Raw genomic sequence first — 22,724 nt, forward strand, 5'->3', positions numbered from 1 at the left:
GACAATGAATACTCATGTAGTCCCGTCAGAGAAGACAGAGCCAGCTGCTGGTACCATGGTGCTGGTGTTTACAGACTGGCAACACGAAGGAGTAGCACGAGGAACAACACCTCTGGCTCAGATGGACCTGAATCCCTGACCTTTGCTGTGCTTCTCACGGGTATCACACCAATGGTGTCACACGTGGCCCTTTTAATATTGGTATCTGCTACAGCTGAGATGTGATTTTCATTGGAATGTTCTTTTTTTTTTTTTAACTATGATTATAGTATTTTTTTTTGGTGGCTGATATTTGGAAATCAGTTTTGCAGCTGTGCAATCTTTCCCTATCTGTTTTCTTCCGTTTCCTACTCGTTTTTCTGTCTCCACTCTCGCAGCACAGTTGTTTTGCTATCAATAACTTGAGCTGTTTTGTCTTCTGCAAGTAGCTCACCCTCAGTACACATTAATCTCTGTGCAGATGTGAGACAGTCCACTGTTGATACTGAAGGACTAGGTTGAGCAGACAGTTGCTGAAAATATGTTCATAACGCAGATGCATTCCTTCCACCCTGCCAGCTGCCTCACGGGGAGTCAGCCCTGAGACAGTCCAGCTCTCCGTGGCCATTCTCATCATGTTGCTTCAGACAGACCCAGCTCAAAGCTTGTGCATCTACACAGCCTGCCAGCTGCAGGGCTAAACCCAGTGACAGCAGGTACAGAAGGAATGCAGAAGGAGAGAGAGTGTCTACTTCCTTAGACTTGCATTTGTCAGTGCTCGGAAACCTTCCTGGCTGCCTGCTGGCCAAATCGAGTCAACAAGAGGCTTCCATTTGCTTTCAAGTGATTTTGAAGGCTGCACTGGATAGTTAGTCCTGCAGGGTACTGTCACACTAACACCACCAGATCATGGCATGGCTGGACGCTCTGGTTGTATACTGCAGAAACATTTCACCTCAGACCATACAAATTGTTTTGATCTTGAATGTTCCAAACACTGTCAGGGCCTTTAGTGAGATTCTCTCAGAAATTCTTTTTCTCTGCATTTGTATGTTACTTTTTAATAAAAGATACTGTTCTGTTTTAAAAGCACAAACAGAGGCCCTAGGGAGTCCCCTAAAGGACTAAGAAGTGAGGGGGAACAGAACAGAACGTACTCAAATCAACTGTAAGTGTGTTATAGGTCACTGATGAGAACCCTTCTTTTCTTCAGACTGCAATCTTCAACCCTCTTGGTGAGCCTTTATTATGCAAGAGAAACAACCTACAGTCAGTCCCTCTCCATGCATCAGTATTCGTAAAAATGGACTCCATCTTTATACATTTAGCTTGATAGAAGTTCCATTCTTTTGTATTGGCATAGGCTGTAATTCCCAGTTAAATGCAAACAGAAGTTACACAATAACAAAATTACACTTAGAGAACTTGGAAAATAATAGTTTCTGGGGTTTTTATGTTAGTAGTCAGCACTCAAAAACATCTGGTAATTTTTTTAAAGAAACAATGCACTTCCTGCCTTGTAGTTCATGGAAAAGCAATTGTTGCCATTTCCAAAGTACCCATTGTTAAGAGAAACAGCTTTACAAGTTCAGGGACATAATTAAAGACAATGAAAGTTGATGGGAATAAAATGAGAAAACATCATAACAAAAAGAGTATAACAAGCAAGAAAATAACTGCAACATACTGGTATATCATAACATACAATTCAAGGGTACAATAAAATATGTCAATTGAAAATGTGTAGAAAGAAAAAAACAGTTGGAGACCAGTGTATTGTGAACAATAAATATTCATATATTTTAATATATCAATTTTAATATACAAGTCATATGTAAAAATAAGTTCACTGACTCCAAATACATAGCAAATGTACAGATTATATAGAGACAGACGTGTAGGATTGTCTGGTACTGTACCAGCATTTTTAACTCTTCACAGCTCAACACAACCCCCCCCCCCACTCCCACCAACTTTAGCAGACTTTCTATAAACTTTATTATCACCATCATAAACTTAGCCTGGATCTGTCTGGCTGAACCAGTACCATGACTTACAAGGAAATCACAAGGAGTGTATGAAGCCTACAAAGGAAGCAAACGTTTATGGTGACTTTGTTAAAGCTTAGGTGCACAGATTTCAACAAAGCTGTGTACCTTGCTTAGGCTTGCACGGAAGACTTACACCGAGATTTGTTCACATTTCTTGCATGATCCTTTTAATGCTGTTCTCCCCTTGTAATAATTCTACTTTACAGTTGCTTTTTTGTTCCAAGCCAGTATTACTACCACGTTGTCCAATTTCAGAATTGGACTGTACTCATTGCAGAGCCGTAAAAATCTGTATTCCAATGGACGTGTAATCAGCTCTGATAGCACAAAGTACCGGTACACGATTTTGTAGAGGTATTACCAAACATTACTTTTGTTATATGAGACCTAGCAAATTGCAGAGTTTGCTAAATTCTCAAATTAACGTTTTACTCAAATTGAGCCAAGATGTAAAATGTCGAAGCTTAAGAGTTCTAAAAATCTTCAACTGCAATTTGATTGGCATTTTAATTTTAGGTTCTGTTCATTGCCTTAAGCAGTTTCAATTCAGGCACTTTATATGAGGATAAGCTGTAGAAAAGTGAAGCATGAAAGAGCCTAGCAAATATACAGTGGCATGTAAAACTAGCCTTCTAAGCACTTGCACATCAAATCACTTGGCCACGCCAAATATCACCAAGTCCTGCTTCAGCCTTTGTCTGCAACAGAATGACAAATCCGTCACATGCTGACCCAAATGAAGAAGTCTGTCACTGTTTGATGGAGTTTGACCAAAGAATCAATGTTTGAGTCACTCAGGATTCCGACAGCATGCTCTGAGCCGCAGACCTTGCCATATTTACCCCGTTTGATGCAATTTGCTGACAAATGTTTATCATACAAATTAAAAGAAGGGAAACAACTACCATGTCATCAGCTGTTCCAAGTGTTCTACAGAGAGGCCCAGGCATCGTGTCAAAAGGAGACGATAAGCATATGATTGTTCCGAAGGAGCAAACAACAACTCTTATGAAAAAAATCCATACGAGACCACCCCAGGTAAAGATTCCTCGCCAGGCAAGAGTCAGGAATAACGGCATGTCGTAAAGGTAATCTGAAAACTAAATATGCAGATGAGTTATACTGTGCTGCATTCTGATTTGTGCACTTCTTTCTGAGTCTGAGTTGAAGAATGAGTCTTTAAACACTTTTAGATTCAGATCTCCTGAATGCAAAAACTTTCTGTGCTGTCCAAGTCCACCTACAGAGGTCAATGGTTTTGCACTATCTACAAGCACACTTCTTTCTGAAAGGAGTCCTCACTCCCCCAGCACTTTGCAAAGAAAGTATTATGCTTGACACTGAGTGCTTTTGGAAACTGGTCCTTAATGGCTGCAATGAGCATATGCCTCTCTTTAAAATGTAGCATCAACTGTGGCTATTAGTACTTGAAAATGAGATCTTAAGTGTCACTTTAGTATGGACAGAAACCATAGGACTGACTGACTATTCCTCTTCATTAATACTAGTTTGTTGGGTTGAAAGATAACATTCTTATCCACAGCGCTTAGTTTATAGTCCATAGATTAAAGCAGACTCCACAGTCCTGTTTGGGCCCCCTACCAGGATGTGACAGGAGAGGAGGATTTGCTTTGGTGATATTCTACACGCTGTCAAGAATGGGTCTCGTGTGTGCCTTCATCCTTCGTATCAGTTCCACTACCTGTCACGTCTCTGCACCAGATGGGATTCCAGCTTTTATGAAGTACAGAGCCAGTGTACACTGCTCGAATTTGGCAATACCTAGAGAAAAAGTAGCTGCTTTCTAAGCTGGAATCTCATTTGGAACAAAAAACGTTTATGCAATTTAAAATCCTGGAGTTCAAATCTGAAAGTTCCAGGCTGACCATCTCTAATTCTGCTTTGCTTACTATGTTTTGTCTCACACTGTCTTTTCCTCCCTGCCAGAAGGACTGCAGAATGATTCCTCTGAGCTAGGAACTCGTGAGAAGCACCTAGAAGTAGGTGCTTAGTAGGAGAAGCTGAACCCAGCAGTGACTGGTAAGACTTCCCCTGTGATATCACCAATAAGTGCATAAAAAGATAATTCACGCACTGATACAAAGTAGTTTTCACTGTTGGGTCTCTTTCAATCCTGTGTGTTATGCAGTACTAAGTAGGTAAATGTAGCTTTATAAATACTTACCGGTCGAGTTTGCCCTGAGAAACGCTTGTTGTAAGCTCTAATGTCATGTACAACTTGTTTACTTGGCTTATCCTGTTGCTTTTCACAAGAGATGTTATCCAGAAGAACCACCTTCATAAGAAAAGAAGATAGGTATTAGCACTGTGTATTTGAATCTTCAGTATAGAGGCTAGTGTTCTGTAGCGTGTCTCTCCACAATCTCTTCCTAGCAAATTGACCTTTTTCCAGTTCCATCAGTTCCACGACAGCAAGAACATTCTCCTTTTATAACCTGCCTCCAACCTACCAGTACAGCAGGCAGCTTTTGGAAGGGTTCAGATGAGATGAGGAAGTCCCCTATTGCTTTTTACGGAATGTTATCTCAGAAGAGACTCAATAAACTGTACAAAAGTAAAATGCCAGAGGCCTGTTTAATATTTCACAGAGCTGACTGATAAGACGTGTCAAATGATAAATGTGAATGGCTGCAGGGTCATTCAATTGTAAGTGGGTTTTGAAATGCAGTGGAAAAATAGAGGATAAATAAAGTTGATCCTAAGAGCTCAAGCTAGTCATTTTGTATTTATCATAATGCAGATGTGTACAAGGGAGATGTTTTACCTTTTGTCTGCAGAGAGGGCAGGTTATTGCTCCTAACCAGGGACTATGTTTCCAGTACGTGATTAGACAGGAGCCTACCAAAAAAAAAAAGTGTTAAGATGCATGAAGTATATTTGAGGATATTTCATGTTTACAAAGAAGTTATCAGAAATAATAAACCCTCTTTCTACAACTGGCTGCAAAAATGAATGTAATTCTTTGCTTTCAGTTTAATATGTGGTTTTACTTGGCAAACTGACTGTGTGAAAATGGAGTCTTAGACCTCCTGCGCTGATGTATACAGCTCCACGGGGCCTCCCATTAACGGAGACTTTGATTAATTCCAGTGGATAGCATCTTATTCTTGAAGCTCCCTTGACTGTGGTTGAAACACTCACAAATACAGGTACTCTTCCAATATGTATACATAGCACAGTGCAACGCAGAGCACTGTGCTGGCTGCTGTGGACAAAAGCAGCGCAGCTGCATGAAGGTGGACTTCCTCCGAGTCAGTAAGGCGTTCAGGGGCTCTGAGGGCCCGTTATCGCAAATAAACCAATGCACAGCCAAGGGACAGCTTGGTCTTGCAGACACCTCCTGGCACAACACAGATCTTGGTGATGAAGTATCATATTTGGGACTATTTTGCCTTTTTGCCTTTTTTTCTTTCCTTTTTCTAAATTTTTTTTTTAAATTACTGTATTTCAACTGTGTTACCCCTCTGGAACTGCATAGCTCTAGAAGAGCGAGTTGCTGCATTCTTTTTGATGTGTCTTGCCAAGACAACTGCTAACTAATTTCCAAGTGCAGTATCATTTTCTTAGTGCTAAGGTCCCAGGTGTGGAGGAGGGCAGAGTCTGAGGACACTAAGATTAGAGTGCGCATATAACTAACAGCAGTGGCTGACATACATGAATGTCAGTGCTGGTACTAACAGCAAAACATAAATAGCATCTAATCAGAAGCAGCACAGCTTGACTTTCAGCTCCCGGGTGCAGTGTGCAGCGTGACAGGTCAGGAAAAAAATCTTTTAACATGTAAACTGATCAAATTTGACAAGGACCACAGTGAAAGCAACAGCAGAATGCTGCATTGCCTTTTTGATGGAATTGTTTTATTGAATTGAACAATGGTATTCTAAAAACAACCAGCAAGTAGTTTAAGTAGTATGACTTCAGGAGCCCTCAGTGCAATGCTTTTCTGCACCCAGACTTTCTTTGTCCATTGTTACTGAAAAGAGGAATATTAGAGGAGAAATGTGTCTGAAGTCAAGTATAAAAAGTGTTCATGATACTATCAGTTACTTCCTTTATAGGACATCCCTATGTTAAGGATGATAAATTTGGCCCAAAGATATTTTTATGAACCTTGCTCTTACTTTAACGTTTTACTTTTGTTTTCATTTGAGTGCAGGATTTTTCTTTCTAACTCTTCTATTTTGTTTGCATATATGGAACAGTTAGCTGGGCACATGGCTATGTTTATATCTAAATCCTCATGTGGTATGTATAAACTCAGTCTGGCAGCCAGCTTCAAGCTTTTGCTTGAACTTTTACAGTTGACAGACATCATGCCTGACTTCAGGAGCAGCTTTGACCCTCTAGGTTCAGATTTTGTATCATGATCCACGCAGCGATGTCTCAGTGGTGACAGTGGGGTACTACTGGATCCCATAGTTCATCAAGGGCTTTAAAAAATAACCCTGTGGAAATTAAAATGTGCTACATGCAGAATCCTTTGTTTAGTAGAACAGGAAAGAAAGACTCCTATGAAGTTGACCTATTTGTGCTTCAGTGCCTTTTTCATAAAATAGACAAAATCCTGTTTTAATCTAGCCTGCTACACAATCTTCTGAGGGAGTCCGTAGGTTTTTCTAAAATACCTCTGTGGTTATTGTTAATTAGAAAAAAATAATATTGCTCAAGGATCGTTTTTCAGTTGAACTTCCTGAACATATGGTTCAAACTGAAGCTGAAAAGGAAAACTTCAGGACAAACTGTATGAATTACTACTAATAATAAAATCAGACATTTTTTATAAGTCCACATTAATCTTCTTTAAAAGCTCTGGGTTGACCACATTTTTTAAATAAAACTTTTACCAGAGTGGAATTTATTAAGAGTGCTCAGCATTACCTTAGCTCTGTTCTGCAGGTCAACAAGAGAAGTTTTGTTACTGATTTCAGTCACAACAGGCTTAGATCTACGTAGAATGGTTCTGATAAGCCCAATGTAAAGTTTTATTGGTTTAAGACATGAAAAACAGACATGTTACGCTTCTACTATATAAACATAGTCATAACCCTGATAATGCATTGCACTGGAATCTATGCTTTAGAGTGTATATGAAGACGTACTTGGGGAATGTAAAGCCTAACTAAATATATGCAGTTAATGATAACAATATATATACCAAACTTGTACTTCTCCACAGATCTCAAAAGAAATACAAAGCCCAAATCATTATGTCATATTCAGAGGTAGAAAAGGGAAAGCTAACCAGGCCAGAGAAAGTGGAAAGTTAATGACTTTTGATGTTGTGTCTATCTTGGTATTCAAAACTATAACTTACGTGATATTATTTGAAACATGTTTTGAGGCCATATGCTTACTGTTTGTTCTGGAATGAATTTCATTCAAAGCATCCTTTTCCTGTATGGTATAAAACAGTGAGTGGTAACAAAAACTTAAAAGAGGCTTAAGTATTAAATGGTGTCACTTGTGGTAGACAAAGAGTTCATAGCTGTTGCTGATCCATTGATTTGTTGTGGTTTCAGAGGACAGAGATGGTGGCAGTGTTGATGAGGGGCTGGTTTGGGAGAGCGCTTTTCAATATAGAACACAGCGGCTTGTTCCCATTTAAGCTTAGCTCTTTTTATAACACTCTTACATGGTGAAAAAAGTTCAAATGGCTTGTAAATATAACTTACACTTGCTTTAAGCTCTCTGTAAAATGTAGGAAGGAGCTTTATGGTTCTGACCAGTGTCTTTTGATGTATCTTGTGCTGCAGTATCAGATATTACTGCCAGCTGCCTGCATGACCCTCTGCCAGAGATGACTGATGTCGTGCTGCACAGGAGCACTGAAGCACCTTCACTGGCAGTTTCAACCTCATCAGATCATAAACTCCAGTTCTTTTCTGCCACTCGTGCAGTGGTGATGACAGCATTCAGCCAGGAACCTGATAAGCAGCTGGGGCAGTCAGGTTGTAAACTTTGCCTGTAAATTCACCAGAGGATGTATGTCAGAGGTGTGAGCAAAACTGTGAAGTTCAGGCCAAGTATGCTGGTGGCCTTATCCTGCAGCCTTTCAGAGCAGGTGCAAAGCTCACACTGACTCCAGTGGTGCAGAATGTGGGCCTTAAAAATCCTGAAATCCCCTTTATAAATGCAGTTATGAATATAGCTCCCTCCACAACTCTGTGCTTCGTCCTTGTCTTCCTTTGAAAAATTATTTAAGTTTTGTAATCCTAACTGTATGGCTTAGCAGCCTCAAAGAAGTCACTTAGCAGACACATTTATCTACTGAATTATGGTTTTACTTGAGACTATCCAGCAACTATAGCTGCACTGGCTGAGGACAGGAGGCCACACGACAGACAGCCTCAACAGAAGGACCCTCACACTGCTTATCCAGGCAGTGTCTCTGGATCTGTCCCTTTTCTGTTAAGACAGGCCCTAGACTGGCATAAACAGTTACTGAGCATACATCATAATGAGATGTCTGAATATTTTTTCCATGTATGACCACATGGATTTTCTTTAAAAAAAGTTAAATGGATTAAAAGGTTTGTACATGACTAGAAACTCACTTGTTGAATGGTTTAGTATGTAACTTCCACTTTATTTTTTATTTTTTTAAGAGAGCTTTTACAGGACTATAAAGCAAGATAATAGTGCCTTATAGCTCTAAATCATTTCAGCTTTAGTTTAGGCAATTGTTTCATGGGGAAGCAAGCCTGTGGAACAGAATCAGACCCAAGCCTGGTATCTTTTATGCCTGATTTTTACCAATGTAAATTAAATTTGAATCAATTTTATGGGATACTTGTTTTTTTTATGCTGTTGAATATTGATATATAAAATGATGAGCTGTCTTCCCAGAAGTGAGTTCATGCTCAAAGAGAAGACCTTGCATTTGTTGTAGCTTGAACTTTTACAGTCACAAACTGTATGACTATTAAATTGATGATTTTTATAACGTAGGGTTTTTGCTTAGTTGATTAAAAATTGTGTGGTTTTCTGGACCTTTTAAGCATTCCATGAGTTGTGTTGTAATTTAACAGTATACTGCAAAATCATCTGTTACCTCTTGTCTTGTGACTTCCTGCATTTTGCTTTTCAAAAGTGGCCTCTTGTCAATATAAAGGCAATGAACAGATAAAAATACTGTTACTGATTTTTTGGTGATACAAAGATGGGACTCTCTTGCTTCTAGTGAGAGAACTGACTTTAATTCTAGGGAGAAGGGCTTGGACTGGTTCCTACATAGAACCTGAGATCTCTGTAGGAAGTGTGCTGCATTTAGTAGCCTTTATAAGCACTGTGCTGTCAATCCAAAAAATTTACCACAGAATAAATGTCCACAGTTGGTTTCTACTGGGAGAGTAGCTGTTTGGAGACAGATGGGGCAGCTGAAGTCTCTGTGGTTCCTAGGCTGCCAGATTTGGAGTGATTCCTGAAAGAGAAGTAGTGCAGAGTCCTCAGTAAATTAGTATTTTGATTGACATGCTCAGTTCATTAACCATCTCCCATGAACAGCAGAGAGTCACAGGAGCTAAAAGATATAGATGTCATGCATAACTAATAGTTACCTCAGCAGATAAGGAAAGTTAGGCAGAAAGAAATTATTTCTGTAATCCTACAGAAAACACCAGTGTCAGAGCTAAGATCAAGATGCCACATTTCTGTTTCCAGTGATTAATCCCCATACCACGGGGCAATAGTTATGTTCTGAAGGCCTGTAGAGTTTGACCCACTGGCTTGTCTTTCTGTCATTATTAGTCAGACAGCACCCAAAGTTTGCCTCAGTAGCTTTTGGATCTTTTTCTTCCTTCTTTGTAGTCATGCCTAGCACTTAAATGTACTGAAATAAGGACCAGGCCATTTTCTGCCTTCCTTGGCAGAATGGTATTCTTACTGTGTATCATAGGCTATGTAGCTGCAAGTCGCCTTTACGTTATTTGATGGCTTTTATACAATCCTTCCCTTTGCTGAGCAAAGTCTATAATTAAGAATAACTGAGGTTTGTTTCTACAGCAGGAAGATAAGAGCTTTGTAAACTTCTGAGGTGCTAAAGAGGCATTTTAAAATTCAAAGTGGGCATATTTGTATTATAATATTCCTTTGTATTATAATATTCCTGGAGTGCTCTCTACCTGTAGGGGAAAGGCTGAAGGATGTGTGCAGGTCTTCTAAATTTTGCTCCTAAGTCATTATCTTAAGGCAATAAAAGATTATTTGGCAGTATACTCATCTTTGCCAGGATTGTGTGATACAGTGAGAGGTAAAATAGCCATTCTTACTCAATATTGATTCCTCACCACATCTGAAGTTTTTGCTACTGTTATTATGATGCATTAGCTCGTCCATAATGGGTAACGGGCCTGCCTATATTGTCTTAGCACATCACAGAGAAGCTTATATTTGACCATATGTTCGATTGCCATAACCACAATGAGATCAGTCTTTGAAGAAAATGTAATAATAATGTGGCTAGTGTCCTTTCTCGAGATGAAGCTATTCCAATGTTTCTATCAGTCCCAGAAACAGAGGAGTTCTTCTGAAACTCAGAGGGAGCTTCCCAGGAAGGTCCTCTACTTTAAGGCACCGTCTTAAAGGCTATTAATACTGGCTGTGCTCCACTGCCTAGGCATGTTTAGGGAGGTCCAACAAGATAAAGCATCAATTACAGTTTTATTTTGCATTTTGATCAAAAAGTTATGAACTCCATGTGTTTCTTAATGACCACAGAGGTCCAGCTTTATATGGAATGGGTATTATTTTCCCATGACCTAAATAAGGCATTCAGATGTGATGATGCTATACTTGGAGATTACAGTATCACTGCATCCCTTGTTGCCCAATTGGGATTGCTTTGCTGTTTTTCAAATAGCTGATTGGCACCTGCCTACATGACAGATCTGTGAATACAATTCCAAGCAATTGACCTGTTTATGGAAGTTTTTATATAGAGAAAATTGAACAGATTCTAGATTTTGCATACCAAATGCTGAAAGACCCAAAGTGACTATGAAAATGTAAGATCATCTGACAACAGACAAAGATTTTAAAAAAATTATTTTTTTTTCTAATTAATAATTCCAAGAAAGAGGTTGTCTTACAGATCTGCCAAATAAATGAGTGTGAAACTAGGTCTCTTGTCATAGCCATGCCTAAAACAATGAGTTCACTGAATTAGTGATTTTAAGTCAGCACCTTTAATATTGGTCTTTCCTTCCTAAAATGAGGATCTGTAAAAAGAAAGAACTGGAGGTTTTAAACCAACAAGTCATAACTGCTGGGAAGTCTTTCTTCGTTACAGTTTATGAAGTTATAAATGGTTCTGAGACCCAACAAAAAGTTCAGACGCTGAATGTGTTTACGCTGTTTTCAGATTTTCCCCTCTGTGCACTAGTAAGATGCCCTCTTCATTTCCTGCTAGGGTGGCAGCCACACAATTGCCCAATAAAGCTGGGGTTACTGACCATGGCAAACTAAAACCTAATGGAGATCAGACAGACTCGAGTCCCCTGCACTGACAAATGACCTCTGGGCAAACATGGTTTGACGTAATGTTTCCTAAAATTTGTATAGCACTTAGCAGCCCTGTATTTTGCCTTCAAGTGCAAAGCTGATGGGCTGTTTGCAGATTCAGAAGTGAATGATTTCAACTGATAGAAAAGTGTAATAGTTAACATCAGCTGAGGAACTGCCCGGAGTGCTCAACTGGTGTGTTTATAACCATATTACTGATGTTTACACATAGGCATATGTTACATAAACCGATTAGGTATCTACTCTTTATTTTTGCAAAGTAATAAGACACACATTTCTTTAGCTTTGCCTCACAACAAAGCGAACCAAATGTGTTTCTGATTATGTAACAGATACTGAGTCAAGGGAAACCCAGCATTCCCAGACCGTAACTGATGGAAATTGTGAGAAGCTCTCGCTCTCTGCAACCTCAACAAGTTGAAACTGCTTGTGTATTTTGTATCAGAATGTGTTGTACAATAATTAACTTACTATACGATTCCTAGGGGACAAATGATTGTAACTTTTTTCCAGATGACTCATCTTCTGCTGACTTACATGAGCAAATCTGCAGAAACAGAGTTTGTGCTGTTCAGAAGATGGGAAAATTGACTGTTGCTGTGTTGCTGTACAGCACCAGGGCTGGAAACTCAGCCGCCAAGTGCGAGTTGCTGTTCAGAAGCTCTGTGCTCGGAGCATCTGAGTTAGGACTTTACGAATCACAGGAAGGAACCAGGCAATGATCCTGTGACAGTGACACCAGGTAAAGAATACGTGCATGTATAGATGAAGAAAAAATCATGCAAATTCACTACCACGAAGCAGCATTTTTTTATCTTGGAATCATTCCTTTACTGAATGAAGCGAGGTGGGAAGCTTGTCCAGCTCTCACAGTATGACCGACAGGTCATAGATTTGGGGAAAAGAAATAGGCAGTTCTTTACACAGACAATTAAGCAGTGGACATTCTTGTTATGGATGCTCTAAATTTCTGAATTCAATAGGTACTGGATATCAAGTGCTATTAAATGCAAAGGTAGTACCTCTGACTGAACAAGTCAGTGAAGCATAAACCGCCAGAGAATGAAAGAGCATTCTGGGGAAGCTTCACATAAATGCCTGTTTCTTTATTCTTCTGTAGGCATCCAGTGCAGCAGAGAGGGCTAGATGGCCCTGGTTTGATCTGGTGTAGCCATTCTTACATTAATAGAGCATATTGGGGAAAATGGGACTTGCAGTCACCTTCAGCAAAGATATCAGTGGCTTAGTCTTGTCCTGAGTTCAGATAGGCTGGGAAAAAACATGCTAGATCTTTCATTTATTTGAATAGATTATGTGCACATAATCAAATTTCTGATTTATTTAGTCCAAGCACTCAAAATGGTGTTTGAGTTGGTTTATTGTTGGCTATAAGGATAGTGACCAGCTGGATCTGATAGAAAAAGACGGATGATAACCTGACGTAGATGTAAGTCTGCCAGGATAAATTTCCCCCTTCCAAAGTCTTGAGGCAGCCTTTGAACGTTTGAACTAGCAGACTGAATGAGAGATTGAAGTAGTAATTACAGCACTTAGCATTTTGTAGCTTGTGCCTGTTAGTTTTTGATGGTGCTAAAGTCATAACAAAACAAAATATTTAGTGTGACTGTGCCCAAAATACCAGACTTCTGAGGATCTTCCTCTCATGTAGTAGTTCTACATGTAATCTAGAAAAAAAACACAATTAAAATTGTCATTCCTGTTAACACTTTAGGCTAGAAACTTTGAAAGTGTTCATTAAGTTACTGTTCCATAGCCTTGTACTAGATATTTGCACCTATCTCACCTTGGTAAATCCCAGGCCTGGATAATGCCATACCGATAGGGTTTACTATGGATGATGATGTATAAAGCTTCATGTCAAATTTTAAATCTGCTGGCTAGTGAAGACCACAGAAAGCTTCCATGTTTATTTTTAAATACAGTTTTAAGTTTTGCTACAATTGGGCCCTCATGTTTATTCTTTCCTCAGTGAGCACCACAGGTGTTTTTCCTTTTGGTGTCAGAGTTCCAAGGGAACTCTCCATGTAGGTACCTGGTTAGAGGCTAAGTTTTGAAGCTCTTCAAACCCAGAAGTTCCTGGTGTCATGGAGTCAGATTTTTCAGAGAGAAAAAAAAAAAAAGAGAGATCTTTTCAAATCTGGATGCATCTTTTGTCTTAAAATAAAAGCCGAGCAGTTCAGAAAATAATTCTAGCAGAATTCTGCAATATCAAGCCTACTGTACTAAAATGTTATCACTAGATTTGATACATTTTTAATACATGTATGCAAAAGAAAGGCATGAAGTAGTAATCATATAATTGATTGTGAAGCCAGAGGCTCCTAGGTGTAAACCTTTACTTCTGCAACACAGCTCAGCTCACTACATCCTTCAGTTTTACCACTAGGAAGTTTGGTTTTAAAGCATCAGTGATGAGTCAGCATGTTTGAGGAAAAGAAATTGAAGTTTAAAAAGCACTTAGCAGATTTAAGTGCTAACAACAATTTATTCATTTTTTCATGAGCATTTGTCATTAATGAGGAGTAAAAGAGATCTACATCACAATTAAGATGATCCACAAGTATACACTGGACAGCTCATTATTTGAAAATGAATATTAAATCAAATCACAAATAAAATAAGAATATGACATATTTTAAAGAGAAGAATTGACTTGTGCAAATTTTCCGAAAGTAATCTAATGATTAAAAGTATAAATAAATACTTATTTATAAATATATATAAATAATATACCAATATACAATCATAATAAATAAAAATAAATAATCATATAAAAATAAGTATTTATAATCATTCTAATGATCACGTCCTACCCTGGTTGAGAAAACCTACACAAAATTCAACTTACCATTCCTCTTTGCAGAACTGCTTGCGAGGAGCTGAGTAAGTTACACGGGCTGTCAGTGCTATGGTGTGGAATCATTCATGAAGGCCCGCTGTACGTCTTTGTCAATTATTAACTTCGTTGCCCAATGGCAAGGGTCTGTCAAGTTTTCTAAATTATGGTTATGAAAGAAATATGTTGTTATTTGTTTTTACCCCCAAATAAAGCAAGTCTGCTAACAAAAAATAAAAACAAAAACAGAGGTCTCCTGGGGGGAAGAAAAAAAAAATAGTCTTCCTTTTCTAAAACACCTAAATATATCTTCTTCCCCACAGAAGATGTTTGACATAATCAAAAGGTACCTGAGTGTAATAAAAATAGTGCATTACTATTTTTAAATATTAACTTGATCAAGGGCATCTACAGGTATTTTGATCACCTGATAAAATAGCAGCCTATCAGTTGTGTAGACAAGTGATTAACTGAAGTACTGTTGTGAAATGGGCTTAAAACTTGGCAGACACTTGTGATACTTTGGTATTACATAAGTGCCAAATTAGATTGTGTAACACAGTATTGTCCAATAAAGCAAGCAAAGTGTAGAACTTAAGCAGAAGATCTAACTTGTTAAAATAATTTTAATTTACAGGCACGTTTACTTCATAAAGTATTTATTCTTTGTCATGCTCTGTAGTCCTCGAGAAAGGCTTGATTCTGTAAAGATATTCTGCAATTTAATGCAGCAAAATTAATAAGGAGGTCTCGGTTTTGTGCAGTGCTAACCACTCTGATCCTAACTCAGCAAGGCATTGAAGCACATGCTGAATTTTCAGCCCTCAGGTAACACATAACCTCTTATGGAGGAGTAGAGTGGGAGTTAGTAATATTGGAATAGAAATACACTTAGAACAAAAGTAATGCCCCTGGCATTCCTGCTGAAGCACTGATAAGCTAAACAAAGCTCTTTTCAAAGACTAATAACCAGATGGGATTTGTAGCATAAACGATGCTCCTTGTTAGTCACCAGTCCCTAGGGCATCTTCCTCACTTTGTTAGAGAGAGATTGGCAACAAATGAAATGCTGTATGTGATTTCCTGCCCTGGGTATGCATGCATGCTCGCATGACAGTGTGATAGCTGTCATTTATTATTTATCTAAGTATGTACACACATCTACAGTGTGATTTAATTACTTACTAAAGGTGCCAGACTGACAGAGGCAGAAGCCGGAGACGTTCCCTTACCCAGAGAACTGACATGGGGTAAGTAGTAGCATCCTTCCCAGGCTGTTCTATTGAAATGCTTCACCCCAAAGGACACCCCAAATACCTGAATGTAGCTCATTCTCTCCACCTTTTTCCCAGCTACTCTGTTCAACTTGTTAAATCCTTAAAGGCTGCTAACAAGGATGTCAGTTATTCCTGCCAGTGACTCTGATTTTTAGACAGGAATGTTTATCCACTAGAAAATTTGTTTGAACATATTAAATTATTTTAGCGAGGTTACTCAAGCATTTGATTAGTACTAACTCAAAATATGTTTGGAATTATTTGAATACAGAGTTGAAACTCCCCCTAACGAAATAATAGCAAAAAGATTGTAGACTTTCTATGAAATGAACCCAGATTCCCTTTTACTTGCCAGGGGCTGTATGCATAGAGCTATGTCTCTTTTGTAGTCACTTATGCCCTTACACAACAGACAGACTAGTCTTGGAAACTGGATGCTAAATTCTGCACTGTTTGAATAAGCAGGATTTTGTTTTCATTCTTTATGTCACTCCAGCTATTATTGCTCAGTTACCATTACAGTTCACGTAGTCGAATAGTCCCATCTAAGGCAACAGGTCTGTTCACACCAACCACTTGTATTATTGCGTTATTAATTCCCAATTTTCCACATAAAATTTCTTATTCTGTTTCCCAAATGTCTACCTAACCAAAAATGAGGATCCTGGCAGTGTTTTGGAGCAGGGCTTATATGATGACATATCTGACACAAACCAAGGGGTTTAGGACTGAGATGGAGCTTTGCGTTACGAATTCTCAGTGTGTCCCAGCTCCAACCTAATTCCATCCTGGGAAAGAAGAGTGGTGAAGACTGACTGCTGAACACACAATATGTAGGCAGGCTTTACAGTGTTCTACTAAAATGGAGATGTAGGTTATCAGAGCTGCTACTAACATGCTTCCTAAGCAAGAGCAGAGCATATCAGACCAGCTGTCAGTGAATTGCATCAGGAAATCAAGAGAGAAATCTCTTTAAATGGAAATGTAAGTGAATGGCTAGTAAAACCAGACTATTAAAACTTTTATCTTAAAGAATGATCCAAGCACGAAATGTAGTTTTGTTGAAAATGCCAATTAAAATAATTGTAATTTGTCTGGCACTGCTTGGAATGAACAACCTGTTAAAAAGAGGCTCAATCCACCTGCGGTAGGAGTTGGCTTTCATTTTGGAACATAGAATCTTAAAAATCTGAATAAAATGTGTTCAAGATTCTTAGGTAGATTGAAGTTTATTTTCAAAGTAAAAAAGAAAAATGACATTGGTATAAAAGTGATAGGAAATTTGAGCTTGTTTTTTACACACATGCAAACTTGTTGTATTCAATGTGTAAATGATACAGTGAGTATCAACAACTGTGTTTTGGACATTTCCATGGCATTTAATAGCACTTCTTAGCTGTGACATTTTCATGTAGTATTTCTGTTTTTCAACACAGACCTTTCTTCTTCAGCTAAAGAATACTATCTGAATATTCTGTATTCAAATACTTTGTATTTTAGTGATTTTTTATACCATTGTATAGATGTTAGGGAAAAAAATGATCTTTAGTAACTGACCTGTTAATTTTCAACTGAAAAATAATGCAAGTGAACCAGTTATTACGATTTCACTCAACTAATCTTGTATACTGATGATATGCTTTTGAATAATAAGATAATGGTATATAATAGGTGCCACGGAACATACAGTTTTGAAAATTATTTTGTCTTTAGAGAGATGAGAGATATGACCACAATTAGTTCCTGTGTGCAAGACTACACACCAGTACCCTGGCACACAATCAGTCTAAAGGGATTACTTTTTTTCTGTAAATTATGGTTGTTTTTTCCCCCAATCCTCAAAAAAAAAAAAAAAAGCTCATGAGCTCACTCACAGAACAGTCCTGAACTGTGGTGAAAACTGGAGGTAGTTGATGCACAGTTTTAATTACAAGCAAGGATATTTTAATGATCAGAATCTACAAACCAAATGGTCTTGTTGGGATGTAAGCTCACCTGCCAAATACTCCTTAGCCAAATGAAGTCACAACATTGCACTGTCTTTTCAATGTACCTGTGGAAACAGGATTTGAAAAAGTGAATGTGGATTTGTTTCTGACAAGTTATGTCATATTTCATGTCCTAGGACTGATTATCTTGTTACTAGCTCAAACTGAAATTGCATCTGAGAAATTTAATATGTATGAGCTCGCATAGCCAGGAGCTGCTACCATGACAGCGCAAACAGTTCCATGATGCCAATTCACGTCAGCTAGCTAATACCAGAATTGCCAAAGCCCATTTTCACGTGTGACCTTGTCCACTGAAAAAAAAGATAAGAGTACCAAAATAGAAGTGCAGATATCTGTGAGAATGTAAACAAAAAGCCTAAAATAGAAAAGGACAGATAGGAGATTGACAAATGTTAAGAAAACAACTGAGGGAGGCAGAGAGCATGTTAGGAAGAAAGGCTGCAGTGAGACAGTGTGGTCTCGTGGAGAAGAAGTGATGTCACAGAGGTGTAAATACTTTATCCCCAAAAGTCACTGTTCATAAGAATTCCTGATTCTGAGATATTTTCCTGAGATGATTGAGGTAGATTGTGTAGATCGGTTCTTAAAGATGTTAACCAATTTTTCCTGCTGTATGAAGCCAAAAGGTACAATTACAAAGCTCTGGTCACTTTCTTTTTTATAAATCTAGTTAGTTAGTTTTCCAACCCCAACCTGCTTTGTTTCCAGTGTAGTTTTTAATGGAATTTATTGGGATATTGGGACTTTTGCTTCTGTGGCATTATTTCCATATTTTCTCTAGCCCCCTTGAATGGGAATTATGGAATACTAAGGCAGAGATAATCTGTCATTCACTGCACTCATCTTTTCTATTTCTTTAAGGAGTGATCAGGTAAAATAGTTCTAGTATAGTCTATCTTGCTTTCTTGACCGTGCAAAGTGGATTTCCTTTCCCCAGGAGAATTTAGAGACAGTGGACTGGCCAGACACACTAACATAGACAGTTTGGAAAGAACCCACATTTCTGCAGAGCCCATGACTGAAGAATACTAAGTAACTTCACAACTGCTTCTAATCAAGTCCAAGCAGCCTCTCTATATTCAGCTCCTTTTCCCTCCTCTTCATCTAATAAAAGACCAAAAACTGTATAGGAGTACCCTACCAGGTTTTGTTTATGTGCACAAAATTAACAATAGATTCCTACTTTGCAATTCTGCCCTCCTGGCAGCCAGGGCATGCTGCTGGCTCCCGCTGAGCCTGCGGGCACCAGCACCCCGAGGTCCCTCTCTGCGGAGCTGCTCTCCAGCCACTTGTCTCCCAGTCTGCACCTGTGTGCGGCACTGATCTGTCCCAGGTGCAGAACCCAGCATCTACCCTCGTTGAATTTTGTGCTATTAACAATTTTCCAGTACTCCAAGGTATCAAGATCGCTCTGCAAGGCCTCTCATCCCTCCGGAGTTAACAGCACCTCCCAGTTTAGTATCAGTAGCAAACTTTAAATAATATTTCTAAAAGTACTTGCTTTCTTTTCTGAAACTACTATAGTAAACTAAACCTACTAGAATAATAACACAATAATTGTGATGTTATTGTTGTTTAATATGTGTAGATGCATTTGTACTCTGTGTACAAACTCACTGAATTGTATGGGCTAAGGTAACTATACCAGCAATTTTGTAATCAAGGACCCCAGAAATTACTCCAGTCAAAACTAATTCATTGTAAGACAGGCTAAAAATGCCAGCCTAAGCTGTCATAGTTTTAATGAGATGACTTACAGTTTCTTACCGCCATGAAGTCTGTGGGGATCAAAGAAAATACTCATTGAGTTAAGATGTGCTAAGAAAAGTGTGAAGAGGAGCGTAAATGGCTCAGGAGTTCTAGGAATCCCACTGGCTTAAACAGTCTTTTATTAAAAGTAAGTGTTCTCATAGCTGAATGACTTCCAAGGAGGGCCTCAAGTGATGATAGTATTTCCATCAGATATGAAAATATTTGAAAGATGCTTATTCCATGTGGAGATATTTCCACCTATCAGAAAAGCCCAAATACAAACTCTCTTGATGAATATACTCTCATAAAAGCATTAATTTTCAGAATTGTAAAATATCCAGAATTTCTACTTTTTTTTTTTTTTGATAAAGAATGCATTTATAATGCTTTTCATCTCCTGTAACAGACAAAATATTTCAGAGTATTTTACAGAATAAATACTTCAGTTACATACTGAAAAATTTTACATTCATAATCATGACATTGCTCCTATTTCCCTCAGGGCATAATTGACCTGTAAGGTATCGCAGAGAATCTTTAAAGTGGGATCTTACTGGGATCTCCTTTGAACACAAGATACATTGGCATGTAGTGTAGCCGGTCGTGTTGGCTAACTGTGCAATATTGACATAACCAATATGCCATCTGTCTTCTTAATATTCTCTTACGTAAAATACCAATAACAGTATTTCCCACATTTTGGGAATAAACAGATAGCCAATGCCTTTTTAATGAAAATAATAAGAACTTCCAATATAGATCAAACTTGATTCAAAAGGCAGTGGAAGTATATATACAAGAAAGATGTAATTATGATGGGACATGAAGGGTTGTGTGGTCGAAGAAATACAGCAGGCATTAGGAATCTTACAGCATTTTGTATTCTGTAATAATTAACTGCATAAATCTTGGCAATTGGTTAGTTTCTATTTTTTTCATCTGAAAATTTCAAATATGCATTGGTCCCATAGAATATCAAGAGGCTTACTTGATGCTTCTGAAACTTTTGAAAGATGGCAGAGAAGTGTAGACTTCCACAAATTGTATCAGTGAAGCTACTAAATATGACAGAAAAGCTGAGATTCATTTTTCAACTCATGTATTCTGTCAATAAATGTGCAAGTTACATAACTAACCACCAAGTGTCACTGTTTGGTATTTTTCATTCTAATGTATTTGTTTCCAAATGCTTAAAAAATCCCTACTAGTTGCAGTCCTATAAATGAGGATTTTTGAACAAGAACAAGAATATTGTTAAACTACAAGAGACGTGTATTTGCCACAAGAGCTATGGGAAATTCAAGTGTCTGAAAATATGACTTTCTTGAGCAAGCTACCAAAATGTACTGTCTGAACTAAATATCATTCATATTATTGGACATAATGCAAATCCCAATGAAAATCAAAAAGACTTAACAATCTGATTTATTTATTTTTTTATTTTTGCCTAGCAATTTAAATTATTGTAGCAAATGCCATTCTTTATTGTAGACATCCCTTACTAACCAACTGTCAGACACTTTTGTCAAGAAGGATGCATTATCAAGAGGAGTGAATGCATTTTAAATGTGAGAAGTAATTTAGCCTGACTTTAAAATGTTGTTAACAGTGGACATTAGGCTTCGTGAGACTGAACTGAAGTCCTGGTGTGAGGTGCCAAGCTAGTCTTCCCTGTCTCTGGAATGTTAACATACGTCGTAGTCTTTTACCTTGCTTGGCACAAAACCAGAATTTGATGACAGACGTTCAAGTGGGCTGCAGTTCATGGAGAAATTTCCAGCTGGGTTTAAAAACTAAACCCAAATCACCCACATTACTTACGTAACTCCCCTTTGTTACTGCTTCTTCTACCCCGCAGCTGAACTCTAAGCACAGTGCCTGTGTTCCTGATGTGCTCGTGTATAGCTGCAGTTGGAAAGATGTAAAATAGCTACACAGATGGGTATTGTAGTTCTCTGTAGAATTCCCTATGTTGTAAGTGTAACATTCCTTGGAAATATTCTCACAGTGTGCCAATAACTGATTTATTTCAGAGAGCACTCAATTATGTGGAGTCAGCCCTCTGAAGAGGATGCAAAAACCAGGAGTGCAAGGGTGAGCCAGTCTCTTCTGACATAATCCCAATTACCAAACTGAACGGCCTGCCTTTTCTTTCAGACTAGTGCTTGTGCTACAGATTACAGCCAATCTCCGTGTACTCTATAGTCTGTACCATCTTTCCCACATAACCATCTCATGTGAAAAATTTCAGGATGCTTTTGAACTAGAAGCAATCCTGAAATAGGGCTATTAGGCCTTGGCTGGTTCTGATTAAGCTCCACCCTTCCCTTTTGTCAGTACTGTACAGCCCTCTAGAGGAAAAGTATTCTCTGCAGTATTTTTTGCATTTATGGAAGATGACCCCCACTGAAACAGAGCATGTCGTTAGGACCCTGAGTGCACTAATAAGCATTAGTGGCCTCAACGGGTACCTCTCTCTACACCCTCTGCCATGGGCCCAGAAATTCTATTTAAGCTCAGCCCTGAGCCTTCAGCTCACTCTCAGCTGTGGATTTTGCTGATCTGAACTATGACCTTTGGAATGAATTCCCAGCTTGACCTCAGAACTGCCTGGTCATGGTGCTGATCATGGGACTGTGTCTGACCCTGACTGGTGAGTTGCTTTCCTGGCTTTACCTTGTATTTGCCTCATTGCCATGAACTTGCCTGATAATCTGCATTTACGGTTGATCATCCCTGAACCTGTCCATTTTACCTGCACTGCTGAGGTACTGTGGGACATGGCCCTGGCTGGTGCATTCCCTGCCCTGCTGGCTCTGTTCCTGGTTAAATCCAGGTTTCCTGGAAAGCTGCTGCCTTCTGCTGTTCCCTGGCACGTGTAGCATAAACCCAGGAAAGAGGAAGTGTCTCTAGAAACCATATAAAGAAAGTGAAGGTGTGGGATGCTGAATCTGTAGAGAAAAAGCATATGAAATCAACAGGAAGACATGGAGAATTACGTGCTTGTGGGAAGTGAGTAGGATACTGCATAAAGATGTGGGTAGGAATGACATGACACTGTTATTTCCCGTGAAGGGAAAGGACGTAAAGTACCAGAAGGAAGGAACAGTAACCAAATGAAGAGGTCTAAAAGAAAAATTTTTAAAAAGCTAACAGAAATTATAAAAGAGGACAACTATATAATAAAATAAATGTTCTTAACAGTACAAAACCTAGTACAGAAGTCTGTGGGGCTTTACTCAAAGAACCTGTTACT

At 38.6% G+C, this 22,724-nt stretch overlaps 2 protein-coding genes across 3 annotated transcripts in view; one reads left to right on the plus strand and one right to left on the minus strand.

Annotated features, from left to right (window-relative positions):
* Positions 1-16: 16 nt before the first annotated feature.
* On the minus strand, positions 17-22,694 carry LOC121074007 (E3 ubiquitin-protein ligase RNF170-like). 2 transcript variants are annotated; one of them, XM_040565670.1, is made up of 7 exons: positions 22,224-22,694; positions 17,700-17,757; positions 14,440-14,586; positions 9,363-9,471; positions 4,816-4,889; positions 4,216-4,326; positions 17-3,130 (listed from the first exon to the last, which is right to left on the minus strand). In XM_040565670.1, exons 3-7 carry the CDS (start codon positions 14,512-14,514, stop codon positions 2,825-2,827), a joined length of 675 nt encoding a protein of 224 aa, XP_040421604.1. In that variant the 5' UTR covers positions 14,515-14,586; positions 17,700-17,757; positions 22,224-22,694; the 3' UTR covers positions 17-2,824. The 2 variants fall into 2 exon arrangements, 1 of the variants encoding a protein (XP_040421604.1); XR_005822051.1 differs by lacking the exons at positions 17-3,130; positions 4,216-4,326; positions 4,816-4,889 and adding an exon at positions 7,714-8,013.
* HOOK1 (hook microtubule tethering protein 1) overlaps positions 21,833-22,724 on the plus strand; it is a 32,257-nt gene continuing 31,365 nt past the window's right edge. The window contains exon 1 of the mRNA XM_040565651.1: positions 21,833-22,121. The gene's annotated coding sequence lies outside the window, so the exon portion shown is untranslated. The remainder of the gene's footprint in view (positions 22,122-22,724) is intronic.

Source organism: Cygnus olor, chromosome 8 (assembly GCF_009769625.2).
Source record: "Cygnus olor isolate bCygOlo1 chromosome 8, bCygOlo1.pri.v2, whole genome shotgun sequence".
Classification (NCBI taxonomy): Eukaryota; Metazoa; Chordata; class Aves; order Anseriformes; family Anatidae; genus Cygnus; species Cygnus olor.

Bases quoted from the DNA above. Each gene is read 5' to 3' on its own strand.
- LOC121074007 (XM_040565670.1), bottom strand. From the start codon at position 14,514: ATGATTCCACACCATAGCACTGACAGCCCGTGTAACTTACTCAGCTCC. The intron at 9,472-14,439 runs GTAAGTTGAATT...CTTCTCTTTCAG, and splicing joins CAGTTCTGCAAAGAGGAATG to GAATCACTCCAAATCTGGCA. The intron at 4,327-4,815 runs GTAAAACATCTC...TTTCTTATGAAG, and splicing joins GCCCTCTCTGCAGACAAAAG to GTGGTTCTTCTGGATAACAT.